The sequence below is a fragment of the Carassius auratus genome, chromosome 26 (genome assembly GCF_003368295.1).
Source record: "Carassius auratus strain Wakin chromosome 26, ASM336829v1, whole genome shotgun sequence".
NCBI lineage: Eukaryota > Metazoa > Chordata > Actinopteri > Cypriniformes > Cyprinidae > Carassius > Carassius auratus.
In genome coordinates, this window is record NC_039268.1 from 834,644 (window position 1) to 857,137 (window position 22,494).

Below are 22,494 nucleotides of genomic sequence, written 5' to 3' on the forward strand. Positions count from 1 at the left end.
TGTTGGAGACTGGTTTGATTTAAAGTTTTGCCATCAGTAATTGTACAAGAAATAGCAAAGCATCAGGTCTGATGTAAAAAGTCAAGATATCAAATTGATAATATAATATTCTGTGCATGTATAAACTAGTGCATAAGCACAGTTAAAATATGTGGAATTTTATGTTGTTTCAGGCATGGAGTCCATTGCAGTGTTGATGAAAAAAATATAAAAAATTAGTTGGCACAAATCAGATTGCAGATTTCATTTTATTATTATTATTATTTAATCTTGTTTAAAAAAAATAAAAATAAAAAAATAATTATTTAAAATAAATGTTAACATTAAAAATAAAAATAATTATATTAAGAAACATCTATTTTAAATTAGGTTCATAAATACAACACATTACAGAAATTACAGCATTTAGAAAACAAATCTCTCATATTATAAATGTAAACACTGTATTTTCCTAAATTCTTTTTTACACATTAATGCAGAAACTGCTTGTTAAAGTTCTTACAACAAACCCTGATCTCGCTTATATATTAAGAAACATTCCCTTTTAATGTCCAGAAAGATAAAGGATAAAACTTTTGATTTCAGTTAGTGTACTATAGCATGTGCCTCATTCTTCCCAGAAGCCCCTCTTGTGGTTGATGGCTTCAATGAGTTTAGTCTTTAGCGTTTCCTTGTTCTGATAAACAGGAAGCTCTAAAAGAGCATGGCAGGTGAGGGCCTCTGGTAGATGGTCCTGAGTAAAGATGAACAGGGGTCTCACTCTCATCTTCACCGCACTCATACCCAGAATGGGCACTTTCTCGAACCCTGTCAAGAACACTAGAGAAAGGAAAACGGGGAAGAGTTATTTGAAAACGTTCTGGATGGGTCAAAACTGTAGGAGATGCTAGAGTAGATGCAACAACTAAAAAAAAATGTAAGTGTGACTTCTTAAACCACATCTCTTTTCAAAAAAACTGTGAACTGTAGTAGTGAACTTACACAGAAAGGCCTTCTTCTCATTTGATGTCAGTTCATCAAACACCTCCCAGAATGAGATGATGGTTGGATGCTCAGCATAAAATGATCCTTCATATGTAGTGTTCTATTGATTAAAAAAATACATGTAGTCAATATTACTTGTTCACAATGTCAAGAGCATACTAGTTATGACATAACGTGTTAGCATGGACCTGTTTGAGTATGTCCCAGTCATATTCCTCATTGCCCACCAGCACTCCTCTCAGCTCCTCCGGTTCAAACATCTCTAGTATGCAACGGTCACATGCTTTGAAGAAGCCCCTCTTGAATTCTTCAAACACTTCCTCCACTGATTTATTCAGGATATGATCCACATACTTGTCCACAAAGTCTTCCCTGTTGCAGAAATTATATTTAACAATAAGAATAATAAGTTTTGCTTACTAAGTTTGTTAAATATTATCCTATGTCCCAAAATAAGAATGAACTAAAATAAAGAAGAAAGACAAATTATAAAACAAAAGCCCTGACCTGTTAGAATTAGTAACTTTTTTTCCTGGCTCAGCTGGATCCAGTTCGACTTCTATTCCTTGCCATACGATCTTATGTAAAAAGATAAAAAATAAAAACGTATATTTCAAGAAATAACGGGTCTTATTCACTAGTGTTCTCATTAATTTGTACGTGAAATCTGTGTAAAAACATTATCAAATTATCACTAGAAGTTGATAATTCACTAATAACTTTCATTCTAAAATATATTAGAAATTTATGTAAAAAACTTCAACAACAACAAAAAATGACATCATACATATGCAAAATTTCACACACTCTGGGTGGCCTTATAAATGTGTTAAGATTACATTCAACTGTATAAATAGATATTTGAATATATTTAAATATATTTCATCAAAAATAAGTAAAAAACTGGTGAGGATCCTCTGTATAAAAACCCAGTTATGTGTATGTACAACAGGTTAATGATACGTGTGGGTGTGTTTTATGCAAAATACATAAGAATCAAACTAACCGTGTAGATCATCTCCATTTCCTCAACCTCCTCGCTGTAGTTTAGGATGTACTGCAAACTCCTGAGAACATCATGTTTCAGATTCATTAAACAATGTTCCTCGATATGTGATAGATAGAAGCACATTCACGCAAGGATATGCATTTTAGCAGTGACACAAAAATATACAAAGAGAATCAAGACATTCATTGTAAAAACACTCACTTGCCAAGAACTGAATCAAACTCTATCAAGTCTTTAAGAGATGGTTTGACATTGAGAAGTTTCTTGAACAAGGCTAAAGGAAAAGGCAGATGCACTACAGAGTTGTTGTTGAAGGCCAAGGCACACAGAATCCCAAACAGGAAGTACTTCTCCTTCTCCACGCTGAGCTGGTGTAGGATGATATGTGGTTAAAGCCAAAGATAACAACAGGAAATCACAAAAGCGCATTAGGTATCTTACAGGCCGTTCAAACATTTTCCATTCTATGTAAACACGCACTGAAGTTCACTGATGTCTCACTTCGTCTGCAGAATCTAGCACATGACACAGTATTCTGAGTTCAAGTTAAAGGATGTTCAACCTTGCATTTCTCCCCATTTCACTGTCAGCTTTTCACATTTTTTCAAAGCAAATACATGTGTGAATGGCATGTAACCTGATTCAACTAAACTTTCTTATATTTACGTCTTCAGTATGATCTAATAAAAATTTTTTTTGCTTTACCTGTGCTGGGAACCAGCTCATAGTTTGGTTATCATTGTACATAAACATCAGAGACTCCGGTGCACAAAGCTCTTCAAACACGTTGTGAAAAAAGTCCCTCTTGTTGACATCTGTTCTTTTCATATCCTCAGTGTAAAACACCTGTGTTAGACAACCAAACGAATTCATTCATATTGCAGCTCATAACTCTGTTTGTATGGTCCTGTCTTGGTTTGAAACTAAAAATGCCTTGTATGTTATCAAATCAAAGCTTTGCATTGTTTTCTTTCCTTACCGACAGACAAAATTCTTGGAGTTGTTGCTGAGGAACCATTCTCAGCTGAGAGAAACTGTCCTCCAGCAGCGCTGTGCGTCTCAGGGTCAGCGGAAAACAACCCTGCAAATAAAAGATTTCAGTCTGTGTTTGAAAAAAAAAAATCTTCAGGTTGAAGGCCAAAAAAAAGATTACCTTCCATGCTCTGTTCTTCATATAGCTACATTTGGCCTCCAGGTTAAAGATGCATGGAAGTGATATAAGATTTTTTAGGACTGCCTAAAACAAAAGAAATAGGAAGCATCACGTTAGTTGGTCTGAAATTTGGATGCATATCATATCAGATATGGCTAAATGCCTTTGGTGCTCACATCGCTGAAGTTTTGCTGGTCTATCAATGCTTGGATTTGTCCGGTCAAGTGCAACATCACCCGGTTGTTAAGCATATCGTCATTGATGGTTTGCAGCTGTTGATTCAGGGGAAAACACATTTTTCTAGTATTTTTTGGTTTATTATAATAAGCTGGAATTAATATTCAAATAGCATATTAGTACTGAAAATATAAACAGAAAACTATGGTTGACTTAAATCTAATATAAATGTGTTTTCAAATATGTGTTTATGTACTGTATGTTTTGAATAACTTAATTCATGTTTGTATGATAAATACAGTGATTGTTTACATATTTACAGTTGCCAATTACAAAGATATAGATAAGATTGTATAATGATTGGCCAAAAGGCAATGCACACAATTTTTTTGGTTCTTACCACATCTAGTAGATCATTGATCTCATTAATAATGAAATCACTCTTTGTGATGCTTCTGTTGGCACTGCAGCAGACCTTCAGAACAAAGACACACATGCATAAGGAATTTAAAAGTTAAAGGGATAGTTCACCCAAAAATGAAAATTCTGTCATTAATTACTCATCCTCATGTGTGCACAAAAAGTAAAATTCGTAAGATTACGGGTGAGGCACTGATGTCACATGGATTATTTTACAAATGTCCTTATACTATATCTCTGAGCTTTGATCGTGTTAGGATCCTTGCTGTCTGTGGAGGGTCAGAGAGCTCTTGGATTTCAGCAAAAATATCTTAATTTGTGTTCTAAAGATGAATGAAGGTCTTATGGGTTTAGAGTGACATGAGGGGGAGTAATTAATGACAGAATTATAATTTTTGTGTAAATTTACCCTTTAAATGTTTACATCTGATTAAATATATTATAAATATACATGTATACACACACACAAGTACATAAAAGCACCTGATAGACCATCTGAAGGATCTGCACAAATTTCGGCAGGCGTGTTTGTATGTCCAAGTTCATAGTGTCAGCAGCAATCCTGCCAATCAAATAAGCTGAAGCTTTTTTAAATAACTTCACCAGGCCTTTGAGCCAGCCATCAGGGAGTCTGGACCAGTACTTCTCTGAGAATATAACATAAAAACACTTAGACAAATACAACAAGGACAACAACATCAAGGCTGAAAGTTCTCCCAGCTTTACCTAACACCTTGAGAGAATCCGGATCCAGCTGAAGGATTTTGGAGGCCAGAGCTTCAGTGAGTTCGGTTCGTTGTTGTTTCTTGAGACGTCTGATGAGCTCAGGGAGGAGAAGATAAACTCTCAGCGATTCCTCACCAACTGGATTCGGATTCAGAGACGGCAGCAGAGTCTGCTGAACCACTTTCACTATCTGAGATACAAAAACCATTAACTACATCTTATTGGTTAAAATGTAAAGAACAATTTTTTGTAAATATTGGATTCATCATTACCTCTGATATCAAGCTTTCATTCTTTGATATCTTTGCAAAGGATGTTTTTACCAGATCAAAATCCAAACCACAATGATCCACAGATGTCTGATAATGTTGGTCGCAACTGCAAAAACAGACATTTTGATTATGATTTTATGCACATAAAGGAGGAATTACTAGACAATCTAATCATGCTTAGGATATTTACCTTGTTTTGAGGAAGCTACCATTCAGAGAGGAAGCAGAGGAGAATACTTTGTTTATGTCCCTGTTAAAAAACAGCTGCACTTTAAATCATTTTGTTTAGTTTTTGATATTAATTCATGTTTTATTTTTAATTATTATGATTCATTTATATCTCATTGCGACATATGTCTTGATTCTTTTATGTTAAGAAAATCTATTTTATGGACATAAAGTAATACACAAACTCAGGAGCCTTTAGCATCTCACTGTAAGCACTATATATAAAATTGAATCAAGCACTCACTTCTTTATAATTTTCCATGGTTCACTTCCAGATAGCCATCGGCCAATCATTCTGTCATCTAATGTCAAAATCCCTCTGCTTGGAATTGGTTTAGACTCATTCCCAGGTTCCTACCACACACACACACACACACACACACACACACACACACACAAAACACATAAGTAATCACAGTGCAGCAATAATCTCATTGTTAAACAATATGTGAATTAAAACGGCCTGTCTTACTGTACCTTGAAAGACAAGACAAAGGAATGATTCTCCCCAGCAATGAGTTTTTCAATCGTATATTCATCATTACATTCTGTGTACAGCAAGTGTTTAGTTCAGGTCAGAGTTTTGAACAGCATCTTGACTAAAAAGTATTCATAATAAAATAACCTGCTAAAAGTTGATTTATAATTACCAGTTGACAGATCCACAGGGTAAGGCACAGACTTATTGATAATTTCTCCGTTTCCCAGCTGCCCTTGTGTCCCACATCCAAATGAGTAGATCAGCTTTGACGATGCGACTGATACGAGTGTGTGATGTCTGTATGAATGAAAGAATCAAAAGCCTAATAATTACTGAGCAGAACTCTAACATCAGACATGTTAACCATGTGAGGAAAGAAATCTGTACTATTGCTCTGAGATGCTGATTGCTAATAAAGCTTACGAACAGTCTTTACCTCCCACACGTGACCTGTGACACTTCAGATCCCCACAGTTCAGCAACCACCCGCGGATGATGCTCATCTCTAAATGATTTGTGCCCAAGCTGACCAGAGCCTCCGGATCCAAATGTGAACACTGTACCACCCTGAAACATGTAACATTTACTTATTATTTTCTGTCCAGCTTGCTTTTATGCTAAATACAGTATAACATCTAATATATTATGACCATAGTACCTTTGATAAAGTGGCAGTGTGTTCACCTCCACATGAGATGGACACAGTTTTCTTCCCATTCAGACTATTTACAACCGTTGGGATGTGTCTGTCTGTGGTAGTAAAACAGTCAGTTAATCACTTCCAAATACATCATATTCATGCTTTGATATAGATTTCACAGTATTGCACAAATTTAGTACATTTATGTGTACTTTCATACTGTTGCTGATTTAGCTTTTACATGATGAAATAATCAGACCTGTAGTGTCTCCGAGGCCCAGCTGTCCAGCAGAGTTCTTTCCCCATCCAAACACGACTCCAGAGAGAGACAACACAAAGCTGTGGTCTCCTCCAGCGCTGATCTGAGCCAGCGGGACCCCACTCAGACTCTGAACATGTTGAGCAGACGGAGAGCCGGGATGATCTTTCCTCAAACCCAGCTGACCGTGAGAGTTCTCCCCCCATACGAACACCTGACCATCTGAAAGAGCAACAGCTCTCAACATCTACACTCAAACCTCAATCGATTCATCTCAATCATGAGAAGCTAAAAGATGAAAGCAAATGGCAGATGAAATAGTTGTCAATACCCTTAGTTAGCGCCATTGAATGATGGTCTCCACATGCGATCTGAATCACCTGCCTATTTTCCAGACCTTTGAGAGGCCTACAGAGACAAGATAATCTGTCATATACTATAATCCATGATCATTTATGCTGTTTGCTCTCCATAAACATACTTGCACACAGTAGATTTGTCCATGATGAGAACATTTCCTCCATCAACAAGAAGCACTGCACCATCTCCTCCACAGACAATCTGTATGATTTTATACTTTAGCTGTAGTTGCTCTGCAGTAAATAAAATATTTTCATCAGTTAAACATTTTTTTAGACTATATTTAAATAAACAAATAGACACTTTTATAAGTATGACTCAGTATAGCTCAACTCATGTAAATATAAACATATGAAAATAATGAAACATAATGACGTCTTCAAATTTATTAATTAACTAAAATGTCATTTGGTGAAAGCTAACATACTTAGTTTTCCATCATGATTATAGTCTTCACTGCGCAATCTCAGGACCGAGACCTTCCCATCCCGGATAAATCCAGCAAAACTCCTTCCAGCTGACATGTCCTGAACTGCTGTTCTCGGACACACAGATTGTATTCCAGAATTGCCATGTCTGACTTGGTCAGGCTTCACCAGCTCAAACCCCTCTCTGACCTGCGCTCCCCAAAAACACAACATGATCACAGCTGATGCACGAGAAGAGCAGACTCCTGAAGAGATTCTCTGCAGTGCATCCTGGTCCGAGGAAACACACTCTTTAAATATAAAGAGAAAACGAGAGCGAAACCAATGACTGTTTCGAAAATCATCGACTTCTTACGAAACGAAAGTAATGTTTGATGTCATCCTTCCGCGAGTCGTAAACAATGAACGCATTATAATGGGAAAACGAAAGCAGCATCTAAGCAAAACTCCACTGTTTCTTAATAAAAGTACAGCCAAATAGTGGCTATTATCTGCACCTCAGTATTGTAGTACATTGTTAAACATATTTAATAGTGTAAATTGTATTTTTTTTTTTTCAAATTATTAAATTAATGCCACCTTTTTGGGACAATAAAGCCCTCCCTACACATATCCTAACCCTAACCGAAACTTTATGTTCAACTTTTTGATTATATTCTTCAATTTCATTTAAAATATGTGACATACGCCACTGCAGCTGACGTTTCTCATTTGTCTATTGAAGTGTTGATTGGCCGACTTGGTGGGCGGAGCGTAAACGAGTTCTATGCGCAGGCCAGTCGCGGATAGGTGTAGAGCGCTGACTAGCCAATGGGAACGGAGTAAATTCCAAGGAGGCGGGATGAGTAAAATACACAGAATCATAGGTTCGAATCCCGCTTCGGCCACAATTACCATAAAATAAATTTGTATTCGTTCTTCATCTAGATACATTAAAATCTTATTTTCAGCATCATTACTCCCGTCTTCAGTGTCACATAATCCTTCAGAAATCATTCTAATATCCTGATTTGCTTCATAAACAGTCAACATCACTGGGACTCACATGTTCATAGTGTTGTGAATGCCACATATAAACCAATCTCAGTACAACAACAATCCATCAAATCTTCCTCAGTGGCATGCAGCTGTTAATGTGGGAAACAAATCTCTGGTATTTTATCTTTCTTCAAACATTTCCATTGTAAGCTTTTAATTAGTGGCAATCAATGTACTGCAGCAGACCAGTATTTGACATTTAAAATTAATCAACAGACAACCGTAGTCGTTAGCTATGTTTGCTACATTTCTGTTCAGACTACATGACATTAAAAAAAGACAAATTTAGCTAATTTATACTTTATTTTAAAATAATTCATTAGTCCAACATTACACAATAGCTCCTGCACTTTCAAATATAAATATATTCAAGACTTTTATCTGTTAAGTATCATATAGTTATGAAAGAAATAAAGCATAATTTGGTGTATCATACATTGTTTTTCATCACGATTGTAATCATGATCATTCCATCACTGTTACGGTGCAGGGTTACACTTGAAATAATTTTCAATGTATAACTGTTACTAAAATTTTTTTGCTGAACATTAGACAGAGAGGGATAGCAAGTGCAACAATTTTTCTCATTGAAAATGCTTGTGGTCTCATCTCACTGAAATATTACATGCTATAAGGTTGATGAGAGTGTATACAGTTACAAATTCACCAGTGCCATTGATTTCATAAAATGCTCTTAATTCCGACACTACTTTTGTATGTATAACTAATGATTAAAAGACCTACAGTAGGAATTTATTTGCGGGCTGTGTTTAGCAGAAAAACATCATGAAGCTTGTATTATATCCAGAAGAAACAATCCTCTGTGACCATGTGTACCTTGATTCATCAGAGATGACTGTTCAGCTGATCTCAGGAATGATAACACAACAGGAGTGGTCTTGTTTGGAAAGATAAGGTCTAACATTTTTTACAATATATTTCTGGCAGGTAAAAGAAAGAAAAGAAAAATACTTTAACTTTTAGAAAAAAGACTCTTTGGAATGCTAACATCCAAGCCTTCGAAAAACATTTGATATTAACCACATGGTGAAAACAGGTGTGACTATACCTAACACTGACCGTTAAACTCAGAGTGGATCACTATGAGAACAGAAGTCCATCGTCAGAGAGTTACACTTATATCTATACAGTATGGCTATTTAGAGTTGTGGTTTCCCATGTGAAACCACTCGATGATGTTTGCAGTGGTTTTCAGACCAAAGATTTCATTTTAGACTTTCTCACACACTTTTAAAAATAAAGGTTACAAAATGCAGGGTCAATAGCTAAAGCTCATGTCATGTACTGATATTATACAATTTTTATATACTGCAACCAGAGGAGAACACCTTGAGTAAGGCCACTTTAGGTAATTATTTTCATTCTTTAGTAAAAAAAAAAATTAGGTCCTTGAAAGGGAGCAGTTTTCTTTTGGTTGCTCAGTGAGGAATTTGAAGGGACTTCATTATTTTACTATTGCAAGTGATAATTCTGATGACTCCAATATGTGCATCTCATATTTACTAATATCTATAATGTAATGGAAGCAAGATAATTTGTATAACTTATAGAACAGCTTGCAATCTATCCTCAAGCCATCTTAATTCCACTTGAAGTACTTTTTTCCATGCGATTCACATGGCCCATAATGAATTTAGTTCCTTGTTTTTGCAAACAAAAGTGCATCAAGGGGTCTCATGATGTGACAGCCCCCTCGCTTGTCAAAACTCACCTGTAAGTGGCTGGAGATCAGAAAAACTGCTATATTGCATGTATAGTAAAGGGGTAAAAAGCATGCATCCCGGGTCCTGGATTACTCATCACATTGGAACGTGCCTGCTCGAAAATAAAATAATTCCTGAAGCACATTTTTATACAGAAGAACACAGGTACAACAAGAAGATTATACGAAGTTCTCTTAAACAAGAGTCAATGTGAGTTTTGCTATTATGGACTGTTTGCAATTGCAATTTCAAGTTTATGTGTCCACGGACTGCAAAGTCTGTCAGGTTGGTGATATAAACTGTTCTAGGAACAGCCAAACTGCTTACTGATATGATTGTGGTTTAAGAGTTATATAGCCCATAAGAATTCCAATGATGTGTATCTTATATCATTACACTGAAAGAATCTAATCTGTGATCTTGTAAGTATTAATTTGTGGTCATGAGCTTATTGTGTTCAGACGTATAATTGATGATCAAAACAAGACAGAAAAGCTGTAAGGTAACCACAAACACATAACAGAACAAGCACAGACACATACACATACTTAAACACGAGCTTGTTTATGCACTGTGGCTTTACCTGTTGTTCTACTTTAGTTTTATAATAGATCTCTCACTCCGCTATTCACAAATGCCTCATTATCCAGAGTAATTTCAGGGTGTAGAGGACCTAGAAAGTCTCCTGAAAGTGAACGAATGATAGGTGGACAGATCATTAGTGTTTTAAGGGTGTAATGATGACTATTACGCAGCAATAGTGCTGGAAAACATATGTTTGAACAGGTGACAACAGCAGAGGTGCTGAAGGTGATCAATGAATACATCAGTGGATAGATGGACTAATCAGATGTGGCCTTTCACAGTAATCTTAGTAATAATTGAATTAAAATCCTACAAACACTATTACAGTACAGTACAGTATTATAGCTGCTACCTTGAAGTAAATTTCAGGTTTAAACTTGTTGGCTTCAGATGTGATAAGAAGATTTGAAATCTAAGCTATGTTTTGATGAGGGGTGCTGGGATTGAACATGAACTTAAAAAATCAGTGTGTTGATACAGGACAGACTATTGGACATGAGACGGTAAATTATAGCAAGCGGTAAGTGTCGATTTGTTCTGAGCCCAAATTCTGACGTTTTGTTAGATTGCAACTGTATATGTTAATTTTAGAACCAATTCATATGCTTGTAAACTAAATTCAGATGCATTTTTGTCTCTGGTTAACTGACTTAACACTCTTAAATATTCATTTTGCCTCGTTTTTGAGCACATTGGATTGAACAAAGAACCCTCTTTCTAGCAAAAAACACTTTGACTATAAAATTGAGTAGAGTTGCTGTTTGGTTCTTATCAGGGCACTTTATAGGTTGCTTAAATCAGTGCATTAGCGTCTGTGCTTTTTCTAAAATTCAAAATAAATGCTATTTTAATTTATGTCTTCTTTAAATCTAATTTTAAATCTTAATGTTATCATTTTCTTTTTCAGAAAGTGAGATTAGATCCAGATTGCAGAGTGCCTCACCCTCCACTAGATGTCAGTGTTACTCATGTTCAATCAAAAGTCTATACTAAACGGAAATTGCATAGTATATTATATGTACAGTATTTTTGCTATTTCATCTTTTTAATAATATTTTGATTGTTATGGTATATACGCTGCATATAGGATTTATTTCATATTAAGCTATTTTGAATTTTACAATCAATAATTAAAAAAAAAAGATCAACAGTTTCATATATTTAGGGACAGAGCTAGATGAAGGGAAGTCGCTTCAATGTGTTTGTGTGACTGTATTTCTGTGTGTTAAAGTCGAAAGGATTGACATACTAAAAAGATATATTTGAGAGTGAGAGAGTGAAACTGGTCGTGGGTTGTTTTGTTTTTAGGTGGCATGCAGAATAATCTAACCCTCAGCTCATCTGCCCTCAGCACTGCAGGTTTTAACATTCACACTGCACTTTAACCTATTTTTAATTAGCAACACTCCAGTTTTAAGCTCTGGTTAAATCTTAAATTGCCCATAGCCTAGTAAAAATGAAAAAGTAACTTCCCAATGTTGCCATTATGAAAATTCAAATTCTATGTAAAAAGTGTTTGAAATGTTTAAAAAACAAACAATAAGGGTATTTTCCTTCTTTAAATTGTTGGAATGTTTTGAGTTTACCCTGAATATTCTGAAACAAGCAGAAAAAAAAATATAGAAAAATGTTCAACTCAAATTTTTCAGAAAAAAATTCCATGAATGTGTTTTTAGAATGTTATTACTAGATAATTTTTAAAAAGCGCTCTATTAAAGCTACTGGAAGAACGTTAATTCATAACTAGAGAGAACGCTCGCAGAATATTAAATGTTAACTGGTACAGAAGACTGTTGACTGTTAAGTTTTACTTAAAAATGTGTACGATTAAAACATTCCAATGTTGCCAAATGAATTTTATTTCTTTTTCGTCTCACATTCACAGCTGTTCCCCTATCACCACTGATGATGTGTTTGTGAAAGATGGCAAGTTTATTGCGATTGGGAAATAAATTGTAGCAGCTAAGAAAGAGACAGAGCGACTGATTATGTCCAAAAACACTGGCAAAAAATTTAATAAAAATTTTAAAGTTAAATACTGTATATAGTACATTTGGAAACGTTTTTAAAAGAAGTTAATACAGTACTTTACAGCAAGAACCTATTAAATCGATCCAAAGTTACAGTAAAAACCTTTATACTGTCACAAATATTGTAACATTTATATAATTGTTATTGTGAATAATGTGTCTTGAGCAGGCAGATATATATATGTATTAATATCACTTAATTTTTTTAATATAAAACTATTTGTGACAATAAGTTCTTATATAACAGATTCTGAAGATTCATTAAAAAGGGAGAAAAAGATGGTCTCCAGCACAACTGAATCCACGATTACTGGTATATTCAGATAACGTCACTTACTGTATATTGTCTAATTAATAATAAAATCTTCCCTTAAATGACATACAATTTATGTGCTTTCAGCTTCCAGAGCATCAATGAAAGACAAGGCAGCCTATGCAGGTAAATGTAATTCAAATATTACAAAAACTGTCATCCACATCAGTTCATTCAGCAATGATTGCCTTGTCTGGATCTTGTTTTTGTTCATAGTCTCATATTCTAATGTCCCAACAGAGATCCGTAAAGATGAGTCTGACAGTGCAGGACTAGGATTCTGTTCCTGCTGCTCGTGCTGGAAGTGGCTTCTAGGTCTTCTCCTTCTTCTGGGACTCCTCTGTGGTCTCATCGCACTGGGTACATTATGTATCATGATATTATTTTAGACCTACTGATATAGCTTGTGCTTTGGCAGTTTACTTCAAAATGAACATTTCTCTTCTAGGTGAGGAGGTCCGGAAGCTGAAGGCTCGTGTGGATGCTATTGATGGTGGAGAAAGCACAGTCTCTGCTCGAACCAGTCGTCTGTCTGCCTCCTCGGATGTGAACATCATTGATCCACCGGAGTCTTCATACGCTGAGCGATTCTCTGGCGTCCGTGCTGATAACACTATAAACCTGGATTCAGCATCTGCTGCACAAGACCCTGTGGTTCTGGAGAGGACCATCCAACAGATCCTCAGATCCGAACTTCAGTCGGACACCATCAGAGGTGTTAATCATATATTCATGCTAAACATATGATAGAGTTATATAAACATTTATACATTTTTATGATTTCATTATAGCTTCACTTGCAACTTCACTTAAGGGTGAGAGAGGAGTGCCTGGGTCTAAAGGTAATACCTACAGATAAATACATTCAATAGATAAACCTGGAGAAATACTGAGTGAAAATGAGTGAATGCATTTTACTCATAGAAACATTTTACTTCTACTCACGTCATTCTAGGTGACCAAGGACCTCCTGGAGTGAAAGGTATTGTATTCATAATAATATAACAGCCAGCTAAATAAACATCCATGATATAGCAACAGTATCACATAATATCACAAATATTTTACAGTATCACAAAGATATTACAATGATATCACAAACATATTATAATATAAATGTTTTAGAACTATATCACAAATATCACTTTGTCACACATTATCACAACAATGTCACATAAAATCACAAGTATCAAAAATGTATCACAATAATGACACATCACCACAGCATCACTTAACATCACAAATATATAACAATATCACAGCAATATCACAAATGTATCAGTTATATCACAAATTTATCACAGTTATATCACAAATACCTCACTGTCACACATTGTCACAATAGTGTCACATATAATAACAGGTATCACACATTTATCACAATAATGTCACGTCACAACAGCATCACATAACATCACAAATATATCACAGCAATATCACAAATGTATGAGTTATATCACAAATGTATGACAGTTATATCACATTGTCACAATAGTGTCACATAAAATCACAAGTATCACAAATTTATCACAATAATGTCACATCACAACAGCATCACTTATATACACACATGTATCACAATATCACAGCAATATTACAAATGTATCAGTTATATCACAAATGTATCACAATTCTATCACAAATATCACTTTGTCACACATCACAATAATGTCACATAAAATCACAAGTATCACAAATTTATCACAATAATATCACAACAGCATCACATAGCATCGCAAATATATCACAGTGTCCCAGCAATATCACAAATGTATCAGTTATATCACAAATGTATCACAATTATATCACATTGTCACAATAGTGTCACATAAAATCACAAGTATCACAAATTTATCACAACAGCATCACTTATATACACACATGTATCACAATATCACAGCAGTATTACAAATGTATCAGTTATATCACAAATGTATAACAATTATATCACAAATATCACTTTGTCACACATCACAATAATGTCACATAAAATCACAAGTATCACAAATTTATCACAATATCACAACAGCATCACATAGCATCGCAAATATATCACAGTGTCCCAGCAATATCACAAATGTATCAGTTATATCAAAAATGTATCACAATTATATCACAAATATCACTTTGTCACACACCACAATAATGTCACATAAAATCACAAGTATCACAAATTTATCACAATATCACAACAGCATCACATAACATCGCAAATATATCACAGTGTCCCAGCAATATCACAAATGTATCAGTTATATCACAAATGTATCACAATTATATCACAATTATAACATTGTCACACATTATCACAATAGTGTCACACAAAATCACAAGTATCACAAATTTATCACAGTAATGTCACATCACAGCAGCATCACATAACATCACAAATATATCACAATATCACTGCAATATCACAGATGTATCACAACATTACAACTATATTATAATGTGACAAATGTTTTAAAATTATATTGTGACAGTGTTACAAGTGTCACATAATTATATAATTATATCACAAACCTATCACAATAATATCACATCATCACAACAGTATCACAATATCATAAATATATCACAATAATATCACAACACAGCAGCATCACAATTATATCACAAATTTCACAATTTCACATTATCACACAACTGTGTCACATAATATCGTAAATATATCACAATAATGGCACAACACAGCAGCATCACAATTATATCACAAATATCACAATTTCACATTATCACACAACTGTGTCACATAATATCGTAAATATATCACAATAATGGCACATTATTGCAACAATATCATAGTATCAGAAATGTATCACAAATATATCACAATAATGCCACATCACAATAGTAACATACAGCACAAATATCACATCAATGTAACACATGTATCAGTTAAATCACAAATATATATGATGTAATAAGAAATGTCATGAAAATGTTACAATAATATTACAAATAATTTGACAGGTGATACCGGGTTTCCTGGAATTCCAGGTAATTATTTTTTAATATCACAAAACAATAAAGAATATAGATTTGATATGTACTTACAAGAAAAGCCTAAATTAATAAACTGAATTACTGAATGGCATACTTTTAGGTCCATCCAATTTATAATGATTAGTAATTTTTCTAAAAAAACAATGCATTTTCAAAGTTTAAAAAAAAAACATAATATCTTACCTACCCCAAACTTTTGGATGGTATTGTATGAACATTTTGAACACATATGGATTTAAAAAAGGACTGTATGTGTTGTATAATATATAATTTTTATATACAGTACTCCAAGTACCACCAGGTTTGATTTCATTTGTTCTCCGCTGCATATGAAACAAAACATATCTAGCTTTTTTTTTTTTGTGAAACTGCAGACACTGACAGGTTAACCTTAATTGTTTTATTAAAATTTATTTTATTACATGACATTACTCTAGGTTTGCCAGGTACTCCAGGGCAACCAGGAGCTAAAGGTATTATTATTATTATTATTATTATTATTATTTCAATTCAGTTCTATTTAATACCATGCCATTATGACTGAAGTTCAGTGAGGTAGAAATTTGTATGATGTATGTATATATTTACAAACATAATTATCATATTATACATGATGTTGTCTCTTTAGGTGAGCCCGGAAGAGTCATTTCTGCAGGTGAGGGAAACACAAATGATAATTTGTTAGTAATAATAACAATAATCTCATTTGATGGTGACAACATTCCTCATTATTTCTTATTTCTGGTCACTCCTGACAGGCACTAATACTAACACTGTGGGTGTACCTGGACCCCCTGGACCTCCTGGAGCTCCGGGTCCTTCCGGACCACCTGGACTATCAGGTGTCATGAAGTTCATCATGGATTATCTCAAATGCATTTAATATGAAATGAAAAGAATCAGTTAAACTGCAGTATGTTCATGCTAATATTGCTAACATTTTCTTTTTCTTTTAAACCTCAGGTCCTATTGGTCCTCCTGGTCTTCCTGGTCCCCCTGGTAAAATGTTTTTTTCAATAAAACAAAGACTGAAATCAGGAAATTTTAGTCTCCTGACATTTCAATCTCTGTAGGTTCAAAGGGAGATAAAGGAGACAGAGGAGAAGATGGGAAGCCTGGAGTCTCTGAGAGTGCAGGGAGTGAGTGTGATCACAAATCTATATTATAAATATATATATCAATAATTAATTAATTCATTCTCATTTAATCTAAATTGAACAGAGAAAGCTGCTTCTGAACCTGGTCCTCCTGGCCCACCCGGACCGCCTGGGAATAATGGAAAACCAGGTACATAGTTCCTGAATTTAGTTCAGTCTGACTTTATTATCTCCAAGTGGCATTTCTGTACTGTTATGGTATTAATTTTTTATTTAAAATATTTTCCAACAGGTATTGGTCATCCTGGTCCTCCTGGTAAAAAAGGTGAACCGGGAAGCTTTGTACCCACTTCAGGTATACTTTAATTCACTGTATGTATACTGTATTGAGATCTTAAATAATGGTATGAAAGTGATCTGACTGTGTTTTTTGTGATCAATCAGAAACCTTCTTTGCTGGACCGCCTGGGCATCCTGGACGTATTGGACCAAAGGGATCAAAAGGTAGATCCAAAACATCTTTTTTCCCCCCTGGAAACAACTGGAGCCTGTGAATTTTAATATTAAATTATGTTCTCTGTTCAGGTGATATTGGCCCTCAAGGTTCCCCTGGTAAGACCGACACAACCTATCACACATACAGTATATAATAATCATTCTGACATTTTTGAATTACATGCAAATTCTCTTTGATCTTTCTTTACTCAAGGACAGCCTGGACTAACTGGAGAACCTGGAATCGGTTAGTGATTCAAAAAATAAAAATATATATATTAGGGGTGTAACGGTACGTACCTCGGTTTTAAATTCACGGTTCGGTTCATTTTCGGTACAGTAAGGGAAAGAAATGCAAACAGTAAACTGCAGGTTGTTTATTACAATACAGTTTTTTTCAAATCCTTTTTAATAATATATATATAAAATAAAAAGAACAAGAAATAAAATACTGCTACAAAGTTCTCCACTAAATAAAAACTCTCAGACTCAAACCAATATCATATAATAAAATATAATGAAAAATAGAAATAAATAACTATGATTACAGTGCAGCATTACCAATCCCAGTTTATAGGCCTGCTTCACCAAAACCGCGCTTTGCCTGCTGCTGTAGGTGACAGGGAGACCGCAGACAGACCAGGCTCTTGTCTTCATGTCAACAATATCTAATATCTATACTTCATGTTGAGCATAAATATAAAGCCTACTGATAAAGGACACCGTCAACAGTATTGACTGCAAAAATAGACTAAGTTTGACAAGTGCAATACTTGAAAATCGATAATTATTAATTTATTTTTTAAATTACATTTATATCTGAATTTATGTCAACCTATAGATTTTCAAACATCAAAGTGTCATGAATTAATATGTATTTGTATACAAAATGACATAAACATATTTTCCTATTCTATTTTGCCTGGAAATGCTTCCAACACGCGCGCGTGTCGCGTGAAAAATAAGCGTCGGTTCTATTTCCAGCATGCACGCATTTTCCGCGCGACTCAAGCCGCGCCTGAGAAGCGCATCTCACTCAGGCAGTCTGCCTGTATATAATTAATTAATATATATAATTTTTTTTACCCTGAATCCAGGTATTCCAGGACAGCCAGGGCCACCGGGACCACGTGGAGAACAAGATCCTGAGGGTCCACCAGGACAACAGGGACCTTCAGGACTAATGGGTCCCATGGGGCCACAAGGTCCAAAAGGTATAATGGAAAAAATATATCTGTTAAAAAAAAAGAAAAACTCCAGTTAGCGTAAAACATTTCTACATAGATTTTTGATATCCCATTTGTATGAACTGTTTTGTTTAAGATTCTGGTTTCAGAGGTCTGCCAGGACCTCAAGGAGCACAGGGAAGCGCCGGAGGACTAGTGTCTTATGCTCTTAACGAAAACCAACAGCAATTCCGCGCAGAGCCTCAGGAGTATATCAAAAGTAAGAAGAGTGTTTGCTAACTGTATTTCATCTTAAGTCTTGCTCATCGGTGGCTTGTTTATCAGATGAGATTAATTGAGCTGAATAATTACATTACATTACAGTCTGTCCTTCGGATGAGACGTTAAACCGAGGTCCTGACTTTCTGTGGTCATTAAAAATCCCAGAATGTCTTTCGAAAAGAGTGTGTGACCTCGGCATCCTGGCTAAAATCCGCCCATTGGCCTCTGACCATCATGCCCTCCTAACAATCCCCATATCTGCTGATTGTTTTCTTCACTCTGTCTCCTCTCCACCAGTAAGCTGGTGTGTGGTGGGCGTTATGGTTGCCGTCGCGTCATCCAGGTGGATGCTGCACACTGGTGGTGGATGAGGAGATACCCCCTGACTATGTTAGCGCTTTGAGTGTCTAGAAAAGCTATATAAATGTAAGGAATTATTAATCTTCTGTAGAGCTGCTTCAAATTAATTTCATAATTGATGCATTTCACAACATCGACCCTGTTACTGTACCTGTTGACTTTCCTGGATAACAACACCATTGTTAGCTGCTTATAGCTGAATTCAACTTGTTTTGTAAATCAAACTGATTTAACAGTGACAGTAAAACTAGTATTGGCTTTTTAGAGCTGCTTAAAAAGCATAAATAGAATTTTGTCTCATATTTGATGACGTTTGCATGATTGACTTCCTGTTTAATGCTGTGAAGCGGCTTTGAGAAGATCTGTATTGTATAACGTGCTGTATAAGTAAATGTGTCTTGACATTTGCAGGTCACCCAAGTGCTGATGAGAATTTGGATTACGCAGATATCGCGATGAAGGTTTTAGATTACATTAAGTGTAAGTAATACTATATGTGGCAGTCATTTAAATAGCACTGAAAAGTACAAGATATGGGCAGAAACAGATGTAGGATTTCTTTCTTGAGCATTGTATGTTTGCATTTTTCCACAGCTCAAGGCCTGTTACGAGGCCAAAGTGGTTCTATAGCAATTCCAGGTCCACGAGGTATACAAGGATTCCCTGGACCCTCTGGACCCCGTGGAGCCCCTGGACTGCCTGGAAGTGATGGATTACCTGGACTCCCTGGACCTCCAGGAATCAGTGTAGACTTTTCTCCCTCCAATATGACAGCGATCATGAACTACCTCAGAGGCAAGATGGAACTTGTTCAAAATTTTTTAAATAATCTTACATATTTACTATGCATGGTTTTAATTACCACTGACTGTTTCTACAGAAAACCATATGATTGGACAACCAGGTATACCAGGACAGAGAGGGGAGAATGGATATCGGGGACTTCCTGGACCAACAGGATCGAAAGGTACATATCATATGCCCATATGACTTTCATGTCAGGGTCAGCAAAGCAAGCAAACTTAGTTACCTTCAGTATCTGTGTGATGATAGTAGGAAGTGACATGTCATGACTTAACAGTGCTGTTTACAAAGAGACAAATCCATACAAGTGACAAAAAAATTGGTTTATGCTTTACTGACGTAGACCTCTAGCTCAAATAATAAACATTTTATATATTTAACAAAAAAACAAGCTTCTCATTTCTGCTTTTAAAGCTTTCAGCCCCTTGCCCTGTTCATTTTCAAACATAGAAAAAGATTTCACATGGCAAAATGGAGCATTACAGCTGCCGTTAATAAACTTTACATGTTATGAACTATATAAAGCATATGTTTAAGGTTTGATAAGTACATTTCTAAGGCCTCTAAATGATCAACATGATTGTACACAATCTGCTACTTTGCCTTCTGCCGTCGGATTGATCATTTACACTTTTTTTTGTAAGTAAAATGCCTTTTAGTATAATTGTAAAAATGTCCCTACTTAAGATTGTGGTTCACATGTATTTAGGTTGTATTTATGTTCACATGTATATATGTCTTATTTTTCACATGTACTGTATATACAGTTGTGTTCAAAATTATTCAACCCCCTTGACTTGCAAGACAATTTGCTGTGGAGGATAACATTTTATGAAATCAATTTAACAGAGGCATCAGTAAAGTATTAGAGAAAGTTTGTTTATACACTTTTGAGTGATTCTGAGAAAGGAACATTGATGAATCATGATAAAATTCGAATTGGCTCTAAACATTCATGTTCAAAATTATTCGTTGTGCAGAATCTTTTATTCTTTAAAATCACCAATTAATGCAGTCTGTATGTGTTTAGAAGCTTCTGTCACCTCGCTACTACATTTTTGGCCCATTCCACACCTGAAAAAGCTTCCAGATCACTGATAATCTTTGGTTTTCACATTCACATTCACATTGAGACTGTTTTATTCCCCACCATGCAAATAAGTGATTTAAAAACAGCAATGTTGATTAGGGGTTGAATAATTATGACATAGCAGTATTATTAAAAAATCTTATAACTCAAATATATTACATTATATATTGACAATATCACTTTTAATATGCCAGTGAACTGTTATAGATGCAAGTTTTATTATATCCTGGATCTTCAGAAAAGCTTGTATTTGTAAAGTACTGCAGTCCCCAGGGGGTTGAATAATTTTGAACACAACTGTATGTCTTACTTTTGTTAAGTACATATAAGAAAAACTTTTAGATTATTAGTCATATTTAAAGATGAGCACTTGCTGGACTAAAGCAACTTTTTTGTTGTTGTTCAAAAAACCGTGGTAAAATGCATCAAATTTGACAGTCTTTTGACCAGTTTATTTTTAATCTGTCAAATCATCTTTGTATAAACTTAGATCCCTCACAATAAAACCCACAGAGTTTTGATTGTAAAACTAAGCATTTCAAACAGTATATGCATAATTAAGGGATATAGAGTGACTACTGATATTTATGTGCATTTATGAAATGCAAGTAGTCTGTAATAAAGATCTCACTGATATACATTACAAAATCTCTAAATTTCATCATACCTTTTTGTTTGTATAAACATCAGCAACTGCATAACTGTTCAGATCTCCTCTATCTTGTTTCATGTTTTGACTTATATTTCACTCCATGCAGGTGACAGAGGATCCATAGGTCCACAAGGCTTCACAGGCCAACCAGGAATGAAAGGACAAAAGGGAGAGAAGGGTATGTATTTGTTTACAAAATACATGAACGATCATAAAGTTTTTTTTTTTTCATGATGAAGTCCGAACAACCCTTTTTTTCCTGCAGGCGAGGCTTCATATCTCACTCGCAGGAGGAAGAGGAACACAGTCATTTAGCTAGTGTGCCTAAAACGTACATATTTACTCTATTCTATTCTTTTTTCTCTTTCTTGCTTTAGACCAAGTTATTACAAAAGCTAAATATATTCACATTGAATTAACAAGCATCACATGATCAAATTCACCTTTATGATGGCAGTTTTAATGAAATTTAGTTTTGCTAATGTTTTGATTTTCATGCATGAATGCAGAATGGGATTGAACATAATCTGGGGATGTGCTTTATATTCTGCTTTTTGTCATTTGTGCTGTTAAAATGCTTTCATTAGACTCAAAAGTGGCTTAACTTGTAAACTGAGCATAAAGATTGATTGATTTTTTATTATTGTGGCTTGTAGTATACTTACAGATATGTTCATAAACAGAGACACTTGAATAAGAGACCCAGATGACTGAA

At 35.0% G+C, this 22,494-nt stretch overlaps 2 protein-coding genes across 3 annotated transcripts; one reads left to right on the plus strand and one right to left on the minus strand.

Moving 5' to 3' along the window:
- Window positions 1–349: 349 nt before the first annotated feature.
- LOC113044015 (probable E3 ubiquitin-protein ligase HERC4) lies at window positions 350–7,509 on the minus strand. Of its 2 annotated transcripts, XM_026203600.1 has the most exons (24): window positions 7,137–7,509; window positions 6,831–6,942; window positions 6,681–6,757; window positions 6,350–6,571; window positions 6,109–6,200; window positions 5,887–6,017; window positions 5,620–5,747; window positions 5,447–5,517; window positions 5,214–5,323; window positions 4,932–4,991; window positions 4,742–4,847; window positions 4,470–4,659; window positions 4,227–4,390; window positions 3,724–3,798; window positions 3,323–3,418; window positions 3,147–3,230; window positions 2,973–3,074; window positions 2,699–2,839; window positions 2,195–2,361; window positions 1,991–2,051; window positions 1,492–1,562; window positions 1,173–1,356; window positions 982–1,084; window positions 350–819 (listed from the first exon to the last, which is right to left on the minus strand). In XM_026203600.1, exons 1-24 carry the CDS (start codon window positions 7,348–7,350, stop codon window positions 608–610), a joined length of 2,973 nt encoding a protein of 990 aa, XP_026059385.1. In that variant the 5' UTR covers window positions 7,351–7,509; the 3' UTR covers window positions 350–607. The 2 variants fall into 2 exon arrangements, with proteins under 2 accessions (XP_026059385.1, XP_026059386.1); XM_026203601.1 differs by lacking the exon at window positions 6,831–6,942 and having other exon boundaries at window positions 7,137–7,248.
- A 3,887-nt stretch (window positions 7,510–11,396) lies between these two features.
- On the plus strand, window positions 11,397–22,388 carry LOC113044017 (collagen alpha-1(XVII) chain-like). Its single transcript, XM_026203603.1, has 26 exons — window positions 11,397–11,439; window positions 11,793–11,843; window positions 12,762–12,827; window positions 12,915–12,953; window positions 13,068–13,187; window positions 13,276–13,542; window positions 13,619–13,669; window positions 13,783–13,809; window positions 15,801–15,827; window positions 16,271–16,306; window positions 16,462–16,488; window positions 16,592–16,675; window positions 16,797–16,832; window positions 16,907–16,972; window positions 17,055–17,120; window positions 17,223–17,285; window positions 17,375–17,434; window positions 17,516–17,542; window positions 17,640–17,672; window positions 18,523–18,639; window positions 18,749–18,871; window positions 19,645–19,713; window positions 19,828–20,028; window positions 20,114–20,200; window positions 21,886–21,957; window positions 22,045–22,388. Exons 2-26 carry the CDS (start codon window positions 11,798–11,800, stop codon window positions 22,092–22,094), a joined length of 1,860 nt encoding a protein of 619 aa, XP_026059388.1. The 5' UTR covers window positions 11,397–11,439; window positions 11,793–11,797; the 3' UTR covers window positions 22,095–22,388.
- The last annotated feature ends 106 nt before the right edge of the window (window positions 22,389–22,494 follow it).

Coding starts and splice junctions, on each gene's coding strand:
- LOC113044017 (XM_026203603.1), top strand. CDS start 11,798: ATGCAGAATAATCTAACCCTCAGCTCATCTGCCCTCAGCACTGCAG. Junction 12,828..12,914: donor AACTGAATCCACGATTACTG/GTATATTCAGAT, acceptor ATGTGCTTTCAG/CTTCCAGAGCATCAATGAAA. Junction 17,543..17,639: donor TGGCCCTCAAGGTTCCCCTG/GTAAGACCGACA, acceptor TCTTTACTCAAG/GACAGCCTGGACTAACTGGA.
- LOC113044015 (XM_026203600.1), bottom strand. CDS start 7,350: ATGTTGTGTTTTTGGGGAGCGCAGGTCAGAGAGGGGTTTGAGCTGGTG. Junction 4,391..4,469: donor GGATTCTCTCAAGGTGTTAG/GTAAAGCTGGGA, acceptor TTATATTCTCAG/AGAAGTACTGGTCCAGACTC. Junction 1,085..1,172: donor ACTGGGACATACTCAAACAG/GTCCATGCTAAC, acceptor TTTAATCAATAG/AACACTACATATGAAGGATC.